The 20796-nt window shown below is 42.0% G+C and overlaps 1 protein-coding gene across 6 annotated transcripts in view; it reads left to right on the top strand.

Annotated features, from left to right (window-relative positions):
- The window catches only part of adgrb2 (adhesion G protein-coupled receptor B2), a 202170-nt gene that overhangs the window by 163285 nt on the left and 18089 nt on the right, over window positions 1-20796 (top strand). For 2 of the 6 annotated variants that reach the window (XM_051065747.1, XM_051065752.1), the window contains 9 exons: window positions 2292-2377; window positions 7410-7509; window positions 8820-8891; window positions 11256-11348; window positions 15170-15209; window positions 15680-15694; window positions 17011-17183; window positions 17365-18078; window positions 20483-20518. In XM_051065747.1, coding sequence (XP_050921704.1) covers window positions 2292-2377; window positions 7410-7509; window positions 8820-8891; window positions 11256-11348; window positions 15170-15209; window positions 15680-15694; window positions 17011-17183; window positions 17365-18078; window positions 20483-20518 — 1329 coding nt within the window. The remainder of the gene's footprint in view (window positions 1-2291; window positions 2378-7409; window positions 7510-8819; window positions 8892-11255; window positions 11349-15169; window positions 15210-15679; window positions 15695-17010; window positions 17184-17364; window positions 18079-20482; window positions 20519-20796) is intronic. The other 4 variants (XM_051065748.1, XM_051065750.1, XM_051065749.1 and 1 more) reach the window with 4 other exon arrangements.

The raw sequence follows: 20796 nt of genomic DNA, 5'->3' as shown, positions 1-20796 counted from the left end.
TGTTGCTGTGGCCCCACTCTAACAAACAGCTGTAATGAGAGTGGGACGTCGGGCAGAGAAACACAGACCTTCCCACAGGACTCTTCTCTAATTAATGAACCTGGCCTTGGGCAAATAGCAGAGCAGGATGATGCTGACTCACAGAGCTGTGGCCAGACATGACTGGCATGACAATAGCGCTCTTACAATCTGGCACATCGTAAGTAGTTGTCAGCAGCAACACACGCGCACACACAAACACGAGAGGGAAAGAGATCAGAGGGAAAGAGTTTTTAGCGAATTTTAAAAGCTGCCAGATGTACCGTACTATAGATGCAGCAAAGAAATAGGCTTCAAGTAAAAATCCGGCTTCTGCAAAAGCTGCAGAAACTGGAAATTCAACTGACCACATGAAAGTCAGACTTGGACTGCTCAACTACTCAGCTCTTTCCTTAGGATTTAAAGCAGCCGTGTGTAGAATATATAAGATTTTTCGGCCTTGCCAGAAGCTGCTGTTTGTGACAGATGAAGGGCGGAATCCAAGCAGACTTTCAGTTTAGGACCTTGATAAGGTGAGAAATTCATTGCATACACAGTGTACGTAGGTATGTACTAGAGTGTGAATGTCATTTGTTGCTAATGCACCTCAGCTTCGAAAAACCAAAAGAACACAAGCAGGCAAATGATTAAACAGAGGCTCTGCAGAGAAACCAGTAGAGGGTGGAAAAAAGAGTAAGAGGGAATGTTGGAAATCTGGATTATAAGGAACATGTCGCCAGCATAGAAAATCTTCCAGATGGGCCGGATTTCAGAGCAGAAGAGGTCTACATGTGGCAAGCCTTGGCTCAGATCTGAGTGTGTGTGTGTGTAATAGAATGTGTATCACTGGGTCACTATGGCCAGATGTTTGGCAAGCTTAGCTATGGGCTTCTCATTAGTAAGAGAAGCTGGGATGAGAAGCAGTCACTGTGTTTTCCCTATTTTTTTAAGGTTGTCACCACAAATGGAAATATCACTGCTTAGAGTGATAGTAATTACTGCATGTTGACTTTTTCCTATTAAGTGCAGCACTTACCTTAAAGTAGATTTCACATAAACCCTGATCCAGGACTTCTGGATGGATGGCTATCAGTGGGAACCAAAACATTTCAAGAGGGCTGTTGAGAATATGAACTGATGGGAAGGTTGTTTTTTTCCCCTTGATTTCACTCATGTTAAAGGTACCCTGCAGGTCTCTATTTTGTATATAATGCGCACACATGGGTACACAGATGATCCAATACACTCTCCTGCCAATTGTTCCAAGCCACAGGTGGTGGTAGCACACTAGGAAATGCACCAGTGTGCCATTGAACGCAGTGACGAATAAGACTGTTTGCAAATAAACATGAACATAATCAAAGTACAGCCCAAAATATTCAAAAAAAATCTGCTTTGCAGTTGTTCTGTAAAGATGAAAATGCATTCAGTATGTTCTTTAGGCTTCAAGGATACACCAAGTGTGTTTTGGTGAGACATACTGAATAAACATACTGTAACTTTTATTTCTTCACAAGAAAACTCGATATATATCGCATATTTTCTTCTTCACACAGTGAATAGATGACTCATTGTGTCACTGGTGGCGATAAACTGTGCAGCAACTGTCTAAATGGTCTTGCGTGTGCTCTTACATCACAATTGTGATGAGAGTGTTACTCTGGCTTTTGTTTGTAGCAAAGCAGATTTTAACCACTTTGACACCACAAGTTTGATTGCATCATAAATTATTTATCTCTCTCATTCCTGTGCATGCATCTTCTGCACCAGCTTCTTTTGTTAGGTTTAAATTGAGTCAGTTAAAAATTAAAATTAACCATGCTTTTTTATGTCCTGACAATGTTGGTTTAGTGAAAGCATTGCACCAGTTTAAGGAACTTTACAAATATGTGTATAGTTGGTCTCCTGTCATATGAAGAGTTAAGGAATCCTGTTTGTTTTTAGATATTTTAGCCGATAATTTCTTCTTAAGGCAAATATTATAGATTTACAAAACTATGTATAACTATGTGCTAGCAAATCTATGCAATGTCTGCTGTGTGTAAAACCTCATTTAGACAAGCTAAAAACAAGTCAGCCTGGGAGCCCTGAGAGCAAAGGCATTGTCACTTTCAGTCTCCAGTATGTGGGACAATTAAAAAGTCATCTTCAATCCACTGAAACACTGTGAAAGAAATATAGAAAAGCTGTTATACAGTGTATGAGTTAAATCCCTGTTGGCAACACATCTATTACAACAATCCTGATCAAACTCCCCTCTCTGTCTCTCTCAGGTGAATATGCTCATTGGAATTGTGGTGTTTAACAAGCTGATGTCTCGAGACGGCATCTCCGACAAGTCTAAAAAGCAGCGAGCGGGGTAAGTTAACTTCCCTAAACCCTCTGCAGCTCACACACAAAAAGCATCAACACACGTTCCCACAAAACACACAGCACTTCCATTCACACAACTCTTGGTGGGAACTGACTACAAATTTGCTGCATTAGACAAATTTTACCCTCTGTCAGACACAAACTCTGGGAGACAACATTTTCATGGCAACTAACTCAAACTGCTTTCAAGGGTCTCTGAGCATACACCTACTCGTGCACCTGTGCCTCCAGTGAAAATAACCAAAAAATATGATCCAATTTGGCAACAAAATGACATGACATCTGTTATGTTCTGTTGCTCTGTGAAATCTATCAGCATTCCACTATTGCTTCCGCATACATATGTTTGCCATCTAATTTCTTGCTTTATGTGACATAGATGAATACTATGGATGTGAAAATCAATGGCAGATGGAAACCTAATTATATACTGTAAACACTGGGATTATATGGATGAAACCTTATTCACTATTGAAATCCTTTAAGATTTTCCTCCTGACAAACAAGTACACACATGATATATGCATACATATAAGACATGCATGCATATGCATCCACCTACAGTATTACTTCTGTTAAAGCAGTTGGCGGTTGTTCATCATCTTTACTAATCCTAAAAGTGGAGAATGTCTTCAGCTCTCACAGCCAAATCCATGTTTTCATTTCCATACCTATTGATTTCATTGTGTTCTCTCTCTTTGTCTTTCACACTTTCTCTTTCTCTCATTATAGTTTGTCCAATTGCTGTCTCTTGCGCAAATTGAAATTGATAATTTGTGTATAGCTGCAAGGGTTAACGGTGCAGATTGGCTCTCCGGGGGGTTGATTGGCTTTTGTTACCCAATGATGCAACCGAGATTAAACTAGCTAATGTGTGCAAACACACCTACACACACACACACACAAACAGGCATATCCTTCTTTGTTACAGGAAAAATCCTTGGTGTTCTTTGAGTGTTAAGCACATTTCCTCTCAGGTTCTCAGAAGTGTATGCATAGAAGGAAACACACACTCACACGCATATCTGAGCAGTGCCGCACACAGTAGTCGCTAGAGTTGCTAACAGGACAGGCTGTCATTAGCGTAATGTATTTCCTTATGAAGCCGTGGGGATGTGGCTGGTGCTAAGGCAATGAGCTGTGATGGGGCGCTAATGTAGCATAGCCCGTGCATGGCCCCATCATTCTCCACTCGCTATATATATATATATTATATATATATATATATATATGTGTGTGTGTGTGTGTATATATATATATATATATATCTGCACACGCACACAATAACACACACTGTCTCTCTCCATCTGAGTAGTCAACTGTAAGTAAACAACCAAAGGAGTCTCTTTCGTCTCTCACACCCGAGTAAAGCTTCATTGTGCACAGTCATATGTTCAGATAAATAACCCACACACATACCTGCATACACCGGCAGTGGAATAAGATGCTCGGTGTATCTCCTGTCTGTGTCACTGTAAATCTGTTAATCCACACAACTCTGCTGTAACATTGCAATGTCCGTCTCTCACGTTCTCTCTACTTGCTCTGAATCAATCTTTGTATTCTGACTGTTTTTCATTGCTGCTACTTTTTATGATCTGGTTTTAATTTGCCTGTCTTTCTTTTCTCCCTCCCCCTCTCCCTTTTTTCTTTTCCCCTCCCTCTCTTTCTTGTGTCCACTTTTTTTCCTTTCTTTTCTTTTGGTTCTTTTGCAACTCTGACACTCTGCACATTCACCTGTTGTCATAACTGGAACTTGTGTTTCCACACATCCCCCACCCACTCCCCCACCCCTCCTTCTCCTCTCAACATGGTTTTGTGTATGTGTGTGTGTCTGTTTATGTGTGTGTGTGTGCACATGTCCTAAAGTGTCCCAGCGGAGGCGCGTAGCCGACTGCTCCTGAAATGCTCCAAGTGTGGCGTGATCTCGAGCACCGCTCTGTCCAGCTCAACTGCCAGCAGCGCCATGTTAGTCCATCTTCATCTTTCTATCTCCCCATTCCTTTCTGCCTATCTCTTACTCTCCATCATCCTCTCTCCATCTTCCTCTCTCTCTCTCTCTCTCTCTCTCTCTCTCTCTCTCTCCCTCTCCCTCTCCGTCGCTCTCTCCCTCCTCCATCCTTTTAATCTCTGGCTGTCGGTAATGATGCAGGATGACATTCAGACTTGTCTGGATAAAAAGAAAACAAACTAATAGCAAAAAAAACACCTGCACTGCAAGCTGTTGCTATTTAATGAGAGCATGTTTTGATCCAATGGGGATTTTCCTCCGGTCGTACAGAGCAAACCTGACCTGTGTCAAACAGTATTTGTGAATCATTTTTACAGTTTGTTTTAACTTGTTTACGGTGCAGTACTGCAGAGGCTTAACACATCATGGGAGCACAATGTCAGGAAAGTTCTCAATTATGCAAACTGTGCTGCTGTCTAACACATTACTGTAATTATCTAAACTTTCAGCTCTCATTATATTAACTTAACCACTTCACATTGGTGGTCACAGAAACATTAAATATCAAATGCAGCTAAATGATGGAATGAAGAAAAACTGACAAAGCCTCTAAAACATATAAACATATAAACCCAGTGACATACAGTGTATTGTAGGTGTATGTATTAGTCTTTCTGTATAGAGATCTTTAAAAACAAATTTTCTGCATTGTGCCTGAATGCGTCATGGTGCCATGTTTTGTAAAGGAGCATTCCACCAGTTTTACATGTTTAAGTCAATTTACCGATAAGAAGAGAGCTACACAGCCTTTGAAAGCCTTTGTGTAATGTCTTCTGTGACTCTGGTGGAGCTTTGTTAAGTCTGAGAAAATAATTTTGAAAACTGCTACTCATATTAGGCACCAAAAATCAAGATACCTTATGGTCAATTTTGGATTAATTAATTCTTGCTTAATTCTGCCTCTCACAAATCTCTCAACTTTATGGAAGTGCCAACTGGATTATCAGCTAAGCAGCTAATAGGTAATTTCCTGAAAACTCTGATGGATATTACTCATTCAGTTTCTGAACTATTTCTAGAAAACCTGAATGTAATGAGAGTAGAAATTTCCCTTATACTTAGTACCAAGTTGTGTAGAGCCATAAAATAAAGTGTTAACCAATGTACGTCGAACATTCTTTCATTCCATAATACTTACATGCACATTATTCGTTGCAGTGCAGCGCAGGAGCAAAAGCTTCTGATACACAGTATGCTGCTATAAAATATCATTTCAGGATTCCTTAAATTAATGTTGGCAACAAAGTGAGGAGACAGAGGTAGATGTAAGGCAGTTATATGTATTTCCCACACCCTTTCTCTAGTGGTGCTTAACAATACACTACTGTCTGAACTTAAAATATCTCAATATCTCCCTACCACCATCTCCTAGTGAGTGGTGACATTTGAGAGAGTACCACCATGGTGTAAAAAGACTGGATTTTCTTAGTAAGAGGTTTGTTGTCATGGTTTCATGTTCAGTGCAGTAAGTACAGCCAGTCTATGAATTACAGACCTTCTTCCCTTTAAACAAACCTGCTCATATTTAACTGTGTTCTTGTGCAAATCTTTCATTACGGCTTAGTGTTTATTTTGGAAAAGCACTCTGTTTAAAGCAGGAACTCTGGAGCTGTGTTGTTGCGTGACTGGATGCTGTGATTGCAGGGTAAATGGGATGAGATTTTCTATTTGGAGTGACAAGTCTGTATCCTTTTTGTGTTGTTACTGGGAACACATAGGACCATTATTGACTTTTTTGCACATATTTTGCTGATCTCAGATCTGCCTTTAGATTTGCTGAATACATATAGAGTCTATTATTAGATGTGGTCATTTATATTCACATTACTGCAATTCTTCTGCCTGTAATATACTATTTGGTTGGAGAGTCCTTCAAATAATCTGCTTACAGAAATCCTCAGTGTAAAGCCATAATCAAATAGTCTGTGCTGTGTAATTTCTATTTTATTTACTGAAATAGCATTTGTATTTGTAATTTATTCCTTCATTCTGTGTTGTATTATTATATAGTATGCCTGGTCTATTTTTACCTAAGTGTCCTGATACAGCTTTAAAGACTATAACTGGGGAATTTATTTCCAGAATGAGATAACCACCATTTGAAAATTGTGACAAAGCAATTCCAAGCTTTCCACACATTTCTTTCCTCCCAAATGACTTTGTGGCTCTTTGAAATATAACCACTCGTTAAAAAACACTTACTATGTACAATGAGGTGCACTTGTAGTTTCAGAGTGTTGTTTTTTTTTTTTTTTTTTCACATATAATGTACGTTGTCTCTGTTACTGTACTGAACTGCATTGCGTGGTTAACATCACAGTCCACAACAGCTGGAAACTTTGCACATTAATGAGAGGACAGCACAGCTTTGCCTTTGTGCTATTTTTTCTCCTTTATTCATTTGCCTTTGGCCATGCACCTCTGCAGGGACGTGCGTATTCCTCAGCATAGCCAGACAGAGCTGTCTGTGTGTCACACTGTCGGTTATAAAACCATGAATATGGTGCTCAAACAGCATGAACATTTTAAATTGGTGTCTGACTCTGTAGAGTCACAGACACAGATGCACACACACACACACACACACACTTACTCATCAGAAGCCCCCGTGTCAGTACTTGTCAATGGCCTGTCTTCACCCTCTCTGCTGGGCCTCTTCCTATCGTCTCACAGTCCGCCAGCATGACACTTAGTGTGCATCAACCATGTAATTGTGAGCAATTGTCAGTGTCGTAACTATCTACATGATTACACATCATCTCCCACTTCTCAGTTAGAATATTAAGTCTGAAACCTCAGTGTGCCAATCAGCTTCAGATAACCCACCACCAAACTCAGGACTAATGTGTGTGCGTGTGTCTGTGTGTGTATGCACGTGTGAGAAGTAAAGTTATGTGACTTACGAGAGTTGGCCTGTCTGGTTTGAGACTGAACCCCTTGTTCCTTCTCCTTCTTTCCTCTCCTCTACCCCCCCTACCTCTCTGTTTCCTTCTTTTTTCTCTGACAGGGCCTCTCTGTGGAGTTCCTGTGTGGTTCTTCCTCTGTTAGCACTGACCTGGATGTCAGCGGTGCTGGCCATAACTGACCGGCGCTCCACACTCTTCCAGGTGGGGTGTCTCACCACACTAGCAGTTGCTCATATACTGTAACTCACACATATACACCTGTGATCCATCACAAAAAAAGATCCTTTAAAATATAAATATATGTGTAAAAATATGTAAGGGTTGCTAAGGTATGCCAGGTTTCTGTAGAGTTAACGCTCATTGATGCTAAGCATTGTCAAAATATGTGCTTGCTTTAGAAGAAAATCAGTGCTGGTGTTTTGACATGCATCTTAAACCACCAAGGTGTGCTGCTCTTGTCTTGATTCTTGACATTTTATCACATGTAGACATAAAGACAGAAAAGTCAAACCTGAATAATACAATGTTTAGATAGAGAATAGGGGGGAAAAAAAGAATCATTTTAATGTGGTATTAAACAAAGAACAGCCTACTGTGTCATTCCCTCTGTGTCAAGATCAGAAGTACAAACAGTCTCTAAAAAGTATGAATGACTGTGATGATTTAATATGAATAAACATGACTCTGCTGACTCATTTCATTCCCACATCTAATGATTACTGAGTCATTTCACTCCAGCATTACAGTAATATAGGATGAAATAATACAGAGGTCCTCAAAGTAAAAACATCAAAAATGTTGTTAAAGAATGGTGACAACAGCTCATGCTTGCTGGCATCCATGGGAACATAACACTCTCTCTGGCTCACATGCTTTCCAGAGGCACAGAAGTCAGAAATAGTGAGCAGTGATTGAAAGATTTGTTTTTGTAAACAGAGCACAGAAAAATGCTGACAACATCTCAGCCCTCAGCACAGTTTGAGATAACCAAAACTAAAAACATCTGAAATCAAACTATAATGTATTCTTCAGCTGCAAATGTACAGATTTTCACTGAGGGGAGAGGTTAGCTGGCCCAAACTAGAATACCTCTGTCAAATGTTGCAATGGTGCCAAGTAACTTAAATAAACATCCTGAGATAAAACAGCACTCTTTAGCCAGGAAAGAGAAATGAGAAATGAAAAACTGAATTAATTCATGGTGTCATAGGTGCATCTTTTTGTCCTTTAAAACCTTTTTTTTTTTCAAAGAGAACAAGAGAAATACATTGAACTAATTAGCTTACTTATATCTATCAGTTGTTTAGTTTAACTTAAATGATCAGCCAGTCTGCAGTGTAACACCAAACAGCTTACTTCTTTTTTGACGTTCACTTGACATGTGTGACGTATGGTGCGTGCTGGGTGGGATGTAAAGAAATCATAAGTGCCACGGTTCCAAAAGGGTTGTGAACCAACCATAATAATGCAACAACGTGCAATAACTAACAGATGTTCCTCGTCTCCCCCAGGTCCTTTTTGCCGTCTTTGACTCCGTCCAAGGTTTTGTCATCATCACCGTCCACTGTGCAATGCGCCGAGAGGTGAGTCCAGCTTGTTCCTTTTGTTAAGCAGCTGTGTGAATTCCCAGACATGTCGGACACACACGTCTCTTAATTCCGCACGCCACAGTGACCTCTGTCCCTTCGGCAGGTGCAGATTTGTGTTCGCAAATGTCACGTTAGTTTCCGGGTCAGTTTGGAGTCACGGCAGAACACAGGCGGATCAGACATGAGAGGGATTAGCGTGGTATTCATGTCCTATGTTGCAGCTCCTTCTTCATAATGCAGTATGATAGTGCAGTATTGTCCAACTGATCCGAGGCTGTTTTAAGGAGCTTACTAAGATGTTGTATAGGAATAAGACGATAAGTCCCTAACTAATACCCCCTAGTGTCTATTTGCCATGGGCTTTGCTGTGCCCCCGGGGATGCTGAATTTGAAACTCATTATGCACATACATGTATTCATGTCCTTGAGACAGACATGTACACACACACACTGGCGCATGCACACACACACACTCATTTTGTCATGGTAGTCACTCACCATTGCACTAGCTACATTAATGGATTTACAATGCCATCAGTTTTCCATAACTGTAACTGTGTCTTCTGTTGCTGATGCATGTACAGCCTTGCCTATATCCAAGAGATCATTATGATATTGAATGCACTGCATAGTGTAAGTGAATTTTTAAATGCTCAGAATGCTTAGCTGCATTAAATCAATATCACAAAAGCGGCAGGGATCAGGGTACAGTAAATCCAGGAATTATTTATTGTAAATGTATGAAAATCCCCTGCAAGAGACTGAGTGTAAATCCTTCGTAGCTGCAGAACAACGGGAAGAGGGGAGTGCCACGGTGGAGGGAGGGGAGGAGGGGAACAATGAGGGGAGGATGAGGAAGCATTACAGTGCAAAACAAGAGAGAAGGCAATACAAAGTGCGATATTCTGTGAAGTAAACTAAAGACACAAAAACGTGCCGCTGAGCATAACCACGCAGTGAGCTCCTCAGTAGTGAGTCTAAGGTGCGGAAGACAATGAAAGGACCGCGGTGTCGCAGGAGGCCTGCTGAGATCAGTCGAAGCGAGGCGGGTGAAAGAACAGGTGTGACGATGGAGGTGTTGTGATTAGAAGGCAGCAGAAGAGTGAGGTGGTGGTGGTGGGTGGGGTGGGGTGGGGGTGGGGGGGTTGAAGGAGAGGTGTATTGTGAGAAATGGGTGAGGGAGAGACTTAGTTAAGCGTAGAAGGAGGAAGGGAAAAAAACTGTATGCAGAGATCTGTTGGAGAAAAAAAGAAGGTGATTCAAGAGCGAAGCAGGAGATGATAGTTGGCGAGGAGGAAATAGAGAGGAAGGCGGAGAGAGAGAGAGGTCTGGACCCATAGAGGGACTCCTCACTTTGAAGTCTGAGTGAACTGCATTGGAGGCCAATACAGACACACACACACGCACTTATTCATGCTAAAAGAGAACAGGGAACAAATGCCACTGAAGATGAGTATGGACATGGGTAGAGATGGGCGGAAGGAAACAATGGAGAAAATACGCTAACCCATGCAGTATTAATCAGACATGGATGCTACTCCAATCCACTCCATTTGTAACTACACACACTCATGCACACACACACACACACATACAGAAGAGCCCACCCAGCGAGAGCGAAGATGCTCTCGTCCGCTCTTGCACCGCTCCCTACACGAACACTCTTGTTTCCACGCATGAGATTCTTATGGGATTTGACAGCGGCAACATTGAGAAATGATGTTGCTCCTCAGCAAGTAACCAGGGTATCTATAATACAGAGCCTGATGGGGGGGGGAATCTCAGAGTTGGCTGTGAAACATAATGCACATGGATCCATTTGATTTTGAGCTGTGTTACGAGAACCGGTCCTTTCGTCAGCGGGCTGGTGCATGTTTGCTCAGATGCCGTATGTGGGAGGATAAAGAAAAACAATATGACACTGGAAAGGCCCAGAGGTTAGAACATCTATATACCATGCTGTTAGTTTTAATTAGGACCATACGCCACTGATCTCACAAGGCTCAAATAGGATACTTTGAAGTGCTGCTGTGTGTTTTCTGTACCACTCCACTGACTGTTATATAAGCAACAAGCTGAGCTACTTTGTGAAGAATATGGCCTTTCCAGTTACTTTGCCATTTTCAGATAATTTAGTATTCAACATCTGTCATCGCAGTGATAAAGATGAAGAATATGAAATGTCTGAGGAGTGAGTTCCCCATTGCTCAAACATTCGCCAGACTAAGTAAAAGTTCCTCCACTAACTTCTTTCCTTTGCATCACCCTTTTCCTCTCCCTCATCATTCTTTTCCCCTCCCTCTTTCCCTCTCTATATTCACCCTCCCTACACACCATCCCTTATTCCCCTCCCCTCAGGTGCAGGACGCAGTGCGCTGTCGGATGGGGGGATGCAAAGACGACAGCGAAAACTCACCAGACTCCTGCAAGAATGGACAGGTGCAGATCATGGTGAATAGCATTCCATTTCATCCCACATTGCGATCCATTGGCCCCCGGACTAACATTAACCAGGTTGGAGGTTTGCACAAGCTTCAACCTCAATAGAGAGAAGCATTATTGAAGTGCTCAGACTCATACATTGCTCTCTCTTTTTTTCCTTAACCATTTTTACCTCAATGGAAATTCATTATTTTTATGCATTATTTACATTACCAATTATGTTTGATTTCATTCCCCATATAAATGCAGTTTCACTCCCAGCTTGAAACTAACTTCCTATACTGCTGTAACAGAATATAAACAAATACAATTTCTGAAATGGCATCCTGCTAAAATTAATATCAATATATTTTTGACGTTCTTATTGTTTGTACTTATTTAAGTAATTCAGTAACTCAGTATTGCCCACCGGACTTTATGTATTTCCAAAACCGATGCTTCAGCACTTTTATTTACTTTTCACCTAAACTTCTTCATCTTTATTTGAAGAGCACTGTGAGGTTATTGTATGTGTTCCAAATGTGGCTAATAGTGTGATAAATCATATAGACTTGAACTGCCTTGCCAATGTCAGTACGGTCACACTGCTACTATTAGAGCATGAGCGGCTCTCACATCACTTTTCCCTTTATTTCTCCCTCAGACCTGTTTACGGTAACGATTATGGGTTTCTGAACGCCCCTCTGAGGTTATCAAGATTAAACTTTGGAGCCATCACTCTGCACAGGGAACCCATTATGACACATTTTCTGTCTCTGTTTTCATAACCGAGAGGAGCATTACAGTTGAACTGTGCTTATTTAATTTTTGGCTTAATGTATTGTTGTCATACACACAGTTCGCAGTGTCAGCTGGTTGCTATGCCAACTATTGCACTCAAGGAAGACAGCAAATAAACCTCCTTGTTTGCTCAAGTTTCTTGTTTATGTCTTTTCACAGCAGCACATGTGCACGGACAACTGCTGTATGAGTACCGTTGAGATCATTAATTGTGATGGATAATTTGGTGAGGCTGCCACCAGTATTATAAGCATCATAATTACAGTGAATACCATCCTCTCAGGTGTTCTTGCTATACTCTGAGGAAATCTCATTACAGTGTTAAACCCTTGACATTTAGAAACACTGTAACGATGTAGAGCTGTAGCTACACCTTCTTGTTAAAGTTGAATCAAAGCTGTCTTTACAAAACTTAATTAATCTCTGATTAAATCTCACTGCTCTCCTCTACAACACTGCTCGTATGTCCTCCTCTAACATTTCAACTTTATGTTTTCCACTCATTTCTTTTATACCATCAGAAATGTCCCAGTGCGAGCTACTGTGGGCAGCAGTATGGTTCTCTGCGTTACGGCACAACCCCGTGCCTCACGGGTTGCTACCCACAGCCATTCCCGTCGTGCCACCAGGCACGCCAGCAAGGCTGTTACCACAGTCTGCCCCGCAACAACCACAACCTGGGGTTAGACCACACCCTGGCCCTCAGCCACGCACACGAGCATAGCCCCATCCTCAACAACACCCACAACCAGGCTCATAACCAAAACCACGCCCACAACCACATCGGCAGCCAAGCAGTATGTCACCTGTAGAAAAGACGCAGTCATTAGTAATTATGAATAGTCAAGTCCATAGAAAGACAAAGGTGCAATGTGTAAAACAATATTCTACAACAAACTTGAACAAATATGATGAAAGAATTTGACATTTTGAAAAATACTTGCTTTCTTGCCAAGAGTTAAATGAGATGACCAATACCACTGTCATGTCTGTACTCTAAATTGAAACTAATTAACATGTTATATCTTGTTAGTTTAATGTAAAGTGTAAACAAACTGTAAAAATATCATGTTGTGGGAGAGAGGGTCATGGGTTGGACTATCTCTTGGTGAGTGAGTGACTTTTTGGGGTCTTGTCTGCAACGTTGGATTACCAGCAGAGATTTTACAAGGTCACTGTTTCCGGCCAAGAAATAGTCCTGCACATGACTGGTTTATACATGAACAAGATACAGCGTGCTAATAAGTGAGGTTAGAGGTGCTGGTGTTACCATATTTTGTTACTGCTGAACAGGGCCAGGCAAGCTGACTCCCCCCTGTTTCCAGTCATTGTGCTAAGTGAAGCTATTCCACTGCTGGTGGTAGAGCGCCATTTTTAGCATACAAATGTGAGAGTGGTAACAATCTTCTCATCTATCTCTCAGAAAGAGTACATATAAACAAAATGTCAAACTATTCCTTTAATCAAAAAATGTCATCATTGAATCAAATATTATTTTGTTTTGATTACATATTGCACCTTTGAATCTAATTAGGAATAGTTCTGGTGTATAAATAGAGAACACCACTTGCATTGTTGCAAAGTAAGCTAAGAAATATTGTATTTATAGTATATCTTTTATATTAATTCTAACCCAGAATGCTGTATGCTAGAGTATGTTTACTCAGTCTTTACTGTAGGACTCAGTCAATCAGACTGTATTCCCTTATGGTCTTTTTACCTAATTGTTGTTGTTGATTACTTAGTCTACTTCACCTGTAAGGCTGCTGCAGAGAGTGTGTAATAGTTAAAGATGATTTGTTTTACTCAATTTGGATGGGAGAGATAGACTGAGAGAAAGAGAGGGAGAGGTTTCTTTCATATCCTCATTCATTCATTTAGTAGAGACCCATTTATGGTGCTGCGGGTGATTTGCGTACTAAGAGCTTTTCCACTCCTCTGAGACCTTTACATATTCTCTCCTTCTCTCTTTCACTTTTTCATTTCCCCCTTTCCTCTCCTCTTTGCCTCTGTGGCGTGCCCAAACTGTCTAAAATCTGTAGTTTATTATCCAAACAAAGGCTTTTGTAAGTGAATCCCGCTGAGGACAGGAGGAGGCTCTGTGGTGAGAGAAGGGAGGACCACAACTGCATAGCAATGAGCTTCACTTTCACTAAAGTTTAGGACAACTTGCATGGTGGCCATTTTGGAGACAATACTTCTTCATTTAATCTACCACCCTCTGGGTTTAAGAGTGTTTCTTTAACCCAAGGAGTGGTGCCACCCTGCGTTCCTCAAGTGAATTCAAGATCAAAGCAAATAAACATCATCTTTGGCTGTGCCCTAATCTACATAAAATTGGAATACTGGGTGCAGGTTACTGCTCTCTTAGTGTTGTGTGGATGTTTGTGTTTAGGTCGGCAGTGTGGATGAAATGTAAAAGCATTTTTATTCTTACTTTATATTTCTTTTTCCAGTCTAAGAAAAGACTCAGCCTGTGGATGGCAAAGTTTTGCTTCACCTGGCACAGCAGATAATAGTTTTGCTGCTGTGTAAATTTCTGTTCCTGTTTTCCGTTCAGACGATACAGAGGCGACTGATGAGGCATACAGTAGCATTACGTACCTGGCAAAACTCCACAGCGTTCTGCACATCTCTCTCAAAGTCTGTATTTGGACCTGCTGCAGTGAACTGATACACATCGTGAACAAAGTGGCAGTAGTGTGTGCCATCAGACAGAATTTTTTGTATTTTCTCTTTTTGTTTGAACCCAATTCCCTGTAAAGAAATGAAAACTGAACATTTCTGGCATGACTTAAGGTAACATCATTTTGCTCTTGTACGTAGAGGACATTTCTAATTAACTGAGTTCTAAAGCGTCACCATGGCAACAGATCCTGCCTTCTTCTATAGAGACAAATTAGAACATCAGAGTCACTGGATACAGCATAACCATTCAATTTGTTTCTGTTTCAATCACTCATCGGGTCTGTTCTGCTGCTAATGTAGTGAATGTACTTGCATACACTCATTGTGTTTCCCTCTCTTCCTACCCTGCCTCCCTCTCTCAGACGGATTTTGAGAAGGATGTGGACTTGGCATGTCAAACAGGTGAGCGCTCCCTTCCACCTGATCCCTCTTTCCCTCTCTCCCTTTGTCTCTCTCTGTCTGTCCTCTTTCTTTTTAAAAAAAATCTTTTTGTCCGGCACAGGATTAGCATTGCAGAGAGGCAATGGGGAGCTGTTACATTCTTAGCTTGCCGCTGTGCATGTTGATGAAATGACAGGAGATGATGTGCTACATCTCGACACAGTTGTGCGCAAATTATTATGCCTTATCAATCACACTGATTCTGCCCAGTAAGTGTTCAGCGAGCATATGTTTGGATGAGACTGTGTTTAATTGCGCATGATAATAACACTCCTCGGTGTGTTCAGACCTGTTTCACTCGCTGATGACGATGGTCTTATGTGTGTGTGTGTGTGTGTGTGTGTTAAAATGTGTACAAATGTACCACAATGTAGTTTATGTTGTGCTTTGAAATATTAACACAGCATTACTTTCCCCCTCCACCCTTGCAGAGAGAGGACACCCATGTAAGTTTTGCACCTAACTGACCTCTTTAACACTGCCTGGTCTTTCCCCACACATTACTGATTCCTATAGATGAATCCAGGTTGTAGGTGAAACCACAGAATGAGTAAATGAGTTCAGTTTGACCACAAACACATAAACCAACCACCAGATTCGTCTATAGGTAATTCTCTGGACCTTTGCTGTTGGATGCAGATGTGAAGGGATCAGACTGGTCAAACATGTCCAGTCCTTTCACATCACTTTGCACCAACAGGAAGGTTGAAACACAGAGAAAATGCTAGGTTGTGTACTCAGCCAGTGTCCTTGCTGGTATGTGCAGACTCAGCAGGATCCAGCTTCAGTTTTTGATCAAATGTGTAGCCTGACATTTTGACACATCAATGCAGTCTACGTGAAAATGGTCTGCGCTACATGCTTTGGTCTAGAATTGGATTTGGGTGGCAGCAGAGTAAACATTCTTTCCTCTGATGGTGACAGAATGAGCATGATGTCTAGCATGGACTTCCAGATGGTTTGATTTGTGTTTGATTGTGATGAGAGATTGATATTAGTTGTGATCAAATGTCGTGTCTCATCAGCATGTCTGTCATAGGTAATTTTTGGAGTAGCTTTTTTAGAAATGCAACAGAATCTGTTTTTCTGAACAACATGCATGAAAGCTAACCCAAAGCCACTGTAAGTAGTTTAATGTTCTGTTTTATTTATGGTGTTACAAAATAAATACAGGCCCTCACACAGAAATATACAGATACACACGTATTAAAGCACATAGACACAGACAGGCTCTCCCTGATATGGGAGTAATAAGCTGGTGAGCGAGATGTGGGACAGGACTCGGTAGCGAGGGAATTTGGCTCCATTTCATTTGAAGCACACAGCATTTTGCACCGAGGCTGTTTCTCCAAGCTAATAAAAATCCTGGCTCACCAGCAAATCTTGAGATGGAGCAAGACTTAAGGTCACAGTGTCAGACACTAAACTCATCTTAGTTACAGTGAACCATATAAGCTCAGAATGAGAAGTGAAACTTTTCTTTGGAGCAGCAAACCGCCTCACAGCTACATCAAAGCTGCAAACAAACGTCAATATCAGTGCCTAATTTATGTCTTGTGTCTGTGTTTTGCCTGCCTCCCTGTCAACTGTCTTCTGTTTGGCATAAATTATATCAATTCCTCTCCATTCAATATCCATTCCTCTTTTTCATTCCAAATATTCCTTTTGCCCCCCTCTTGCACACTACTCCTTTTTTCCTATCCCCCACTTTCTCTCTCTCTCTCTCCATGGCTTCCTTTCCTCTCCCTGCATCTCCTTCCAGTCATTTTCAAGGAGGTCAACACCTGCAACCCGGCCACCATCACTGGGACCCTTTCCCGCATTTCCCTGGATGACGAGGACGATCCCAAGCTGGCAGCCCATCAGGAGGGGGGAGTCGGAGTTAACTTCAGCTCCCTCCCTGGGAACATTCCCCCTCCCAACCTCATTGTACAGGTATGGGGCTGAAGTTTACACTGACTGACATATTGAAATGCTCAGTGTAGTGCTCTGCTCAATTATTCTGTCCTAAAAAAAATGTATCTAAGACTAGAGATTTTCTTGACATTGGAGTCACGCTCTCTTAGGCATTTGATGCAAATTAGGCTTAGCAGTCGATTTCTTGTTTTTCCCAAAGGTTCCACCCCTAGGAGGCCTCAATGAGCTGAGTGAAACGCCCCTAAAGAAGGAGGTGAATGTGGATCAGCAGAGACAGCAAGGGCAGCAACGTAGCGGTGCTCCAATCTACCTGTGCACCGAGAGTGGCCTGGGCTGGGCACGACCGCCAGCTTCCTCCAACAATTCCCAGGATGGAAGTGCCGGAAGCGGAGGAAGTGGAGGAGGAGGGGGAGGAAGTGGCGGAGGAGGGGAGGGAGACTACATGGTCTTACCTCGTAGGACGGTCAGTCTCAAACCTCCAGCACCCTCCTCCCAAGGAGGCCTGGGACTGGGGGGCGAGGACAAGCCTCTCAACATCGCAGTGGAGGATCCTCCCTTCCCCCCTCCTCCATCTCCCCTAACCCTCCACCCGGCTGAGAGCGAGGCCTACCCGGCGGATTTTGTGCCATCCAGTGTGGGCGACATGAACATCACCATGAACCTCAACCGCTCCTATGGGACGATCAAAACCATGCCCCACGGGCACGGCCACATGATGGCTCAGGGTGGTCTTGTACACTCCCACGGAGGACACATGCATCCCCACGGGCATTCGCTCCAACTGAAGCCAGGCCAGAGGCCGTCAGTCCGACAGATCCTAACGGGGGGAACTACAGTGGAGAGAACCAGGACCCTGCCACGCAACCTGGGCAGCACCAACGCCAACACCAGCCTCTCAGCAGGATCCCTGGAGGTGGGTGAGAGGTTGAGGGATGAGGGAAGAAAAAGTTCCCGGTGGTGGTGGAGCTTCCTCACTATGTCCACTTTTCACCTGAGCTCATGGGTTAAAGTTATGGATGTGGTGGTGTGGCTTTATAAGTGAAGTCACAGTGGTGGGTTGATAAAGAGAAGAGAAAGCAAGCAAGTGGGAGGAAGTGCTTGGCAAGAAAGGTCCACTTATTTTCCAGTTAACATCTCTTTTTACCTTGGGAAAAATAAGATGTAATATTCTGTTCTAGACTAAATAACTTGTGTCATGCATCTATGACTACAAAAGGATGTGGGAAGAGGAAGTCAGTTTGTATGGCTATAATTACGAGTGTGGTTCTGATACAAGTCATGCAATCATATACATCAACAATATGTCACCATGCTACGATAAAAGCACAGTTGTGTGCCTTAGACGTCTGCTGTAACAACTGCTATTATTTTCAGTTGAGTAGTATTTATTGCTGCTGACTGAGACAATGAGTGTTTAAATGAGTTATTCTCATAATGACAGACCGCTTCTTCTTAGTTTGCTGTGTGAGCGAGAGTGTGTGTGTGTGTGTGAGAGAGTACGTGTAATGCGTGTGTAATACTCCCCCCTAACCATACAAGGTGGCATAGCAGATGGACTGAGACAGACAGGATCAGAGGAAATACCCCTGGTGAATGTCTTTCAGCCCACCTTAATTTTACACACGCACACACATATTGACGTTCATACACAAAACAGCATACAAGCATACAATAACATGGACACATAAACACACACACGCACTCACATTTTGGATCTTCCCCCAATGGCATCTTGCTGATTCACAAGGTTGATTAAAGAGATGGAAATGACACTTTCACTGAAAAGTGCAGATGCTTCATTTAGGGCTGAGGACGTTAAGGACGAGTCATTAAAACTCATAAAAAATCACTGTCAGAAGAGCTATGAGTGCACTCATGAATACCAAAAAAAAAAAATATATAAAAAATCTGCAGAGAAACCTGCGGGATGTAATTTACTGCTGTAATTTCACCCTGTTTGAATATGCTTGATTTGGAGATGGATATCAGAGCATGCCTCTCAAGATTAAATCACAGCAGTGTTTTACTCCCAAATTCAAACACGGTGACGCATAATGGAGGGATCACGCAAATGTACTCATAGTGTTCATTTCACTGTTGATTTTTAGTTAGAGGCTTGTAAATTTTAACTCTAAATGATCTAGTCAGTGTGAAAAACTGTCCACAGGGCTTATTATCCTATCATCGTCACAGAATCCAGTGGAGGGAGTATTGAAATATAAATTAGTATCTTCTTACAACAAGCTGTTGGCTATAGAGGTCAGATTATCACAGTTCCCTCTATTTAATACATGTATGCAACCATCATGCCATCATAACAGCAACTCACAGGAGCAAAGGAGTTCTTATGAATTTTATATGAGTGAGTTAATGACTGCTTTATGTGTGTCCCCACCAAAACATGCAATATACTGCACATGTATATGCATGCTGCATGTTTGCCATATTACAAAGCAAACTCAATCACGGAATTTCTCTGTTTAAGGTAAGGATTTCTCTGTAGGAGAGCAGTAATTGCATTGTCTTTTATAAACAGGGATGGGCAGGGATGGGTGAATAAGCAGAGATGGGTGAATTCACTAGTGAAGAGGACATCTCAGAGAGACTCTTACCTCTCTATCTGTTTGCATTCCTTTGCCTTTTAAAACCTTGGCTGCCATAACATCAGATCAGCAACTCTGCCCTTTCAAAGAATGAATACAGCTTTTAACTAACTGTGGAGAGCAGCTCCTCTCCCTGCCAAATGCAAATCTGGCAGACAGCGAGAGCCAGATAGGAAGTCAGAGATGGAATGTAATGCAATGTCAGGGCCAGATGAGTTGGAAATGTCTGCAGCTGTTAAATTGGCGGCTTGTGTGCCACTTGCTATAGCTACGGATGCACTTAAGAGGAGAGCAGTGGGGTCCAAACAAGATTAGAGGATGAAAACCATTTCTCATATGTTTGGTGCAGCTCTTTTAATCGGAATGTCTCCAACAAATTCTCCAAAAATAGCAAAGAGGGTGATTTATGCTGGAGTTGTAATGATTGTATTTGAGACTGTGAGCCGAGAAATTATTATTTCATTCTAATTCTGGGTTATTCCACTTCACTAATCTTATTACATTGAAATAGACTGAATAATTTGCTTTTTGCTTTGACATTTGCAAGAATATCTGTATCATGTTGGGCAGCCAGTGCATATTAGCCCTCCTCTTGTTACTGAACAATGGGTCTGAGATCCACAGAGAGACTGAGATAGAGGTGTAAGGTTCATTAGTGGTCGAGGGGTGGTCATTGATGCTTTCTTCTCTCCCCCTGCCCCCTTCCTCTTCCAGAGGAAAAGAGTACGGTACTCTGAGCTGGACTTCGAGGTAAGATGTCTGACCTCACCCCCCTGTCATCAGCCTGTCTCTGCTTTCTTGTGCTTCTGCCAGGACTTGAGTAACGCATAGAGGAGCAAAAAGCATTGCTAAACCCCTCCCTTCGCACCTGTGTCTCCCTTGCATTTAGAACTGTTTCAGACCTACTTTACGTAGTATGCTGTTTCTCCAACAGTGGCCTTAAATCAGTCATCTGTCTTACGGAATTAATTTTTGTGTCAATTAATCAGAGCATCATGGAAACAAAACCATCACACCGACAGCTACAA

This window comes from Lates calcarifer, linkage group LG3 (genome assembly GCF_001640805.2).
Source record: "Lates calcarifer isolate ASB-BC8 linkage group LG3, TLL_Latcal_v3, whole genome shotgun sequence".
Classification (NCBI taxonomy): Eukaryota; Metazoa; Chordata; class Actinopteri; family Centropomidae; genus Lates; species Lates calcarifer.
Note: the sequence above shows the minus strand (reverse complement) of the source record. Positions and strands in the feature narration are given on the sequence as shown.